The sequence below is a fragment of the Sitodiplosis mosellana genome, unplaced genomic scaffold (assembly GCF_009176505.1).
Source record: "Sitodiplosis mosellana isolate CC-2019 unplaced genomic scaffold, AAFC_SMos_1.0 Smas_scaffold_1106, whole genome shotgun sequence".
NCBI classification, from domain to species: domain Eukaryota; kingdom Metazoa; phylum Arthropoda; class Insecta; order Diptera; family Cecidomyiidae; genus Sitodiplosis; species Sitodiplosis mosellana.
In genome coordinates this window covers 875-5,278 of record NW_022596348.1, presented here as the reverse complement: position 1 = coordinate 5,278, position 4,404 = coordinate 875, and the positions used below count along the sequence as shown (strand labels likewise).

Below are 4,404 nucleotides of genomic sequence, written 5' to 3'. Positions count from 1 at the left end.
AAAATAGTTCATTTTCAATAAAAAGTCCCAAAAATTGGGTTGACAACGAATTCATAGCCATTTTTCTTGTTAAAGATTTTCGACTTAGATGGCTGTTTTGTCTGAAAATCATGACGATTTCCTTGGAAATTTCTGTTCAATTGATATACATGTATAAATTTATAAAGAATTGTGTTCGATTTCCTCTAACTAAGTTATAGAATCATAAAACGAAAAGAAGGAAGAAGATCAACGCCGTAGCCAGAAAAAAAATTGGAGGGTGCAAAATCGAAATTTTTCTTTTGTTGCACCTTTGGAACCCGATTTTGCACCCGATTTTGTTGCACCTTTGAAATTTTTGGAGGGTGCAATGCACCCATTGCGCCGGCCTGGCTACGGCGCTGGTTTAAGCACTAATTTTGGCTGTAAGAGTTTATGAGTAAGTTGCTGTGAACAGATGCTTGCTCTCACAAATCCGATAACAAACACACACTCACATAGAGAAAAAACTAGCTCTTATAATTATGATTTTAATCAGAAAAGGACATTTTTTATTTCTTCATCAAACAACAATGTTGCCGGGTGACTTATGTACATTTGCGTCATATTACAAAATGAAATGCAATTAAAACCTATACAGATGTCATTATTTTTTTTGTCTTTCTTTTAAAGATGCATTCTTCCTTTCTTTTTTCTCCTTAATAACTATGACACGGATTTGCAATTTCGAGTCGAACAAAAACAAAATGTGATTGAACTTAAAAATTATAAACTACAAAATCTATATAGAGTAAAGCTAAAACGGTTCATTTCGAGAAGAGTATTTTCAGAAGCCGTACGATTGGCGCTTCAAACACTAATGACAAGATTAATGCGACGGTATAAGCCGTGACCACGTTGCCCAAGAATACGGTAAACACAAGACTGTGCTGGATATGAATTGTTCCTTTCAGGTCTAATGACATCACAATTTGAGTGATCGGATGAATCAGGTAAGCGCAATAGGTGAGCCGACTTAATGGCAACATTCCTCGAAATGATAATAATCTATCAATTGGCTTGGCTAGTCCCCATTTACACGATAATACGATCCAAACAAGCGCTAATCCCCAAGCTGACACAGTTGCAACACACATTTTTCATTCCGGTTTTGAATATGGATCAATCGAATGCAGAAAAAGAGAATATTGAAAAATCGAATTAATTAAATCGGATTATATATTATTTCGAATGGTGTACGAAAAGGAAATGGAAATTCAAACAAAACAAAAAAACATTGAATCTTAAATTTCCCCTGAATTAGCAATTCTGATGACGCAAAATATGAACGGAAAATATGTTCTATTTGAATTAATGCTTGAATTTATTCATATAATCTGTTATGGAAATCAAATTAAACTCCTTCAAACCCGAGTGAACATACAGCTGTATCATTATTTTCCTCCTGTTCGCCCGAATAAATCAACTTGTTTTTGCGGTTTGAAAAAAATAATGTTCGGTCTATCTCACCTGAATGGCCTAAGCTAACATAAAGAGCGGTCCATAGAAGATTTAGTGTACCGTTCCAAACGCCAAACACAAGCAATAACATCACGCCCAGTGACATCATCCACAGCACAACATTGATGAATGGAGTTATGGCCGGCGGTGCAGATTTGTAGCGATTAAGTACATACCCAGCCATCATACCTGTGTCAAACGGGTGAGCATGAGATAGAAAGAGAGCCAGATTGAGTCGATTCATCGGCAAAATTAAACAAACAAAACACTAAAGCAATTCCATGACGATGCACATGAGGACACACCAGTGGCGTAATTAGGGGGGGGTTTTGGGGTTCAAACCCCCCCCCCCCCGAAATCAAATCATCCCAAATTTTTTTTTACAATAAATAAAGGGAAAATTGAGTTTCAGGATATTCAATATCAAAAATTTCGGCTCGCTTCGCTCGCCATACGAACAATATTATATAAAGTTGTATAGCCTGAGCAGTCGATTGCTTAATTTTGGACTTTTTAGCTAATTAAAAATGATTATCTCAAACGAAATAGACGGCTGTAGTCGCCTGATAGTTATTCTTCAGTCAATATGTTCGAAATAAAACGACTAAAGCCGACTATTTTTCATACAAGATTCCAAAAGTGAATTTAACCCTCTAATGCATTAATTTTTCCCAGGGCTGGGAGTACTGGTACTTGGTTGATTTTTGGCCATAGATATTTAAAAAAATATTCATAATCCTAGATTCCTCATGGTTTAGTCAGGAAATGCGATTGACATAAATCAGAGAACAATCAAATCCATTGTTTAAAAGTGAAAAAAATGAAATAATTTATTTTGTCAAATTTTTGTTTTTATAGACATTCTAGTTTATAACTCAACAACCATTTGATGTAGACTAATAGTGCAAAAGACAAGATTATAGAGGATACCTTGACGAATAAAAATGACTATTAAGCAATGTGATCCGATGTACGGTTCACGTTCTACAGGCGTTCAAATGTTGCCCGTCTAGAGGCGGTTGTATGCATTAGAGGGTTAACTATCTGTGAATTGAATCGTTTTCAAGTTTCATCCGATTTAAGCAGTCTGTCAATATATTTCCACATGGGATGATAAACTCTTTTGAATACTTCGGCTGGAAATCCAAAATAAAGAATATGTTCTCTATGCTCTAAGTTGATTGTTAATAGATCTAAAAAATCACTACTTTGAATATCCACAGGAAATCGTCCCTGCATTTATTTCTAATACTTGTGCAAAAACGAAACCCCCCCCCCCCCCCGAAAGAAATTCCTAGTTACGCCGCTGGGACACACATTAATTTTCATGCAGCATCTCGCACGTTTAAGATCAGTTTAATGTGTGTGTGCGTGCGAGCAAGCGCACGCTTGCAGTGGTGATGTATCTGTGTTTCTCCGGGTGTATCATTAATAAAATGCGAACGCATTTCATACGAAGAAAAGTCACTTTATCATCAAGCAACCCACACACACACACCATGCGATCAAGCATTGATAGTTGACAAGGTTTTTCGCTGTGTTTGCATAGCAAACAAAACGGTGTGAATGGAAAATGGGAGAGAAAGGATGAGAGAGGGAGGAGGAATTGAGAGAGGTAATAAAAGCACAATTTCAGAAATCAAACTAACCCATCACATATGGTCCCAATCGCGTCCATGGCTTCTCGTACAAGTACCCAAAGCTTTCCAAAGGTTCCGACGTTCTATGCTCGTAATTGAAATTTAATGAGACCAGCGCCGACACAACCCATGAGGTGAGCAGAAATGTTACGATTATGGCAACAGCTGTTCGTCCATGGCTGCATATTTGTCAATGTGGAATGACGCAGAAAAAGTACACATACGTATTTGGAGCATTTGTATGTAAATTAAACATTTTTTTAAAGCATTTGGTATTAATTTTGTATATGCATGTACTAAAATAATAATATAAGATGTATGGTTTTGCGCATCTTCATGAGACGGGCATGTAAACAAATGAATTAGTTATTGAGGGTATTCTCACCGCTTCGATAGAATGAGTATGATGATGGCCCAAATGTAGAATTGCATATCATCGGCTAAATACCATGACCACAACATGCACAGTTGCGAGAACGGGAACCAGATTTGAATGTACAAAATGTTTCGCCACCAATAATTCGGACACGTAATATGATCGGGCAATCCGGGTGTGAACACTGATTTATTATACACATACCTGTCGAAAACATCATCAATGTTTTACACAAAAATTAGATACAAACACTTTTGGCACCGGCCATCACATCCAATATGTGATATATTGATTACGTCTGCCCAAAAACCAAAATACATAAAACTTACTTTAGTGTAACCGCATTGATGATAATCACCATAAAATAAACCGGCGTTAACCGAATATATCGATAAATGACTAAAAATAAACTTTGCTTCGTTCCCGAAATGAAGCCGCCCGCATTCGAACTTTTCGTTGAGCTTTTGGTACGCAAGAACAGGAGTGTCACCAGAAAACCACTGTCAAAGTAAATAAACACAGTAACCAAGATAACAATGTGTGTATGTGTGCAAAGTAAAAAACAAAGTGAGAGTGTGATGAAAAGTTTTTGCCATATGGCAAAGACAACTTGCCTGATGAAGAAGAACGTATCAACGGTGTATGATGCATTCCCTAAAATCTGGTACCAAAACGTTTTCTCGGATAACTGTTTGCTATACTTTAGTCACAAATCATTTATGCATGGAGAAATTCCGATCGATGTTGTCACCGTCAACAAAATAAGGAAGAAAATACATTGACAATGACATTAAAATGATAGAGAAAAATCGTCAACCGCCAAAAACGTTTCCCACACACAAAAATATATGTCATTCGACAGCTGCCATTTCCTGCGAGTAGTATTACAAAAATTTCAATTCGAATACA

At 36.7% G+C, this 4,404-nt stretch overlaps 1 protein-coding gene across 1 annotated transcript; it reads right to left on the bottom strand.

The window, feature by feature from the left end:
- Positions 1 to 501: 501 nt before the first annotated feature.
- LOC129571024 (nose resistant to fluoxetine protein 6-like) lies at positions 502 to 3,995 on the bottom strand (the record flags this gene model as incomplete). Its single annotated transcript, XM_055450759.1, has 5 exons — positions 502 to 1,093; positions 1,489 to 1,668; positions 3,129 to 3,298; positions 3,505 to 3,699; positions 3,825 to 3,995. Coding segments are annotated over 5 exons (1,024 nt in total), but the record flags the coding sequence as incomplete, so codon positions are not given.
- Between the last annotated feature and the right edge of the window lie 409 nt (positions 3,996 to 4,404).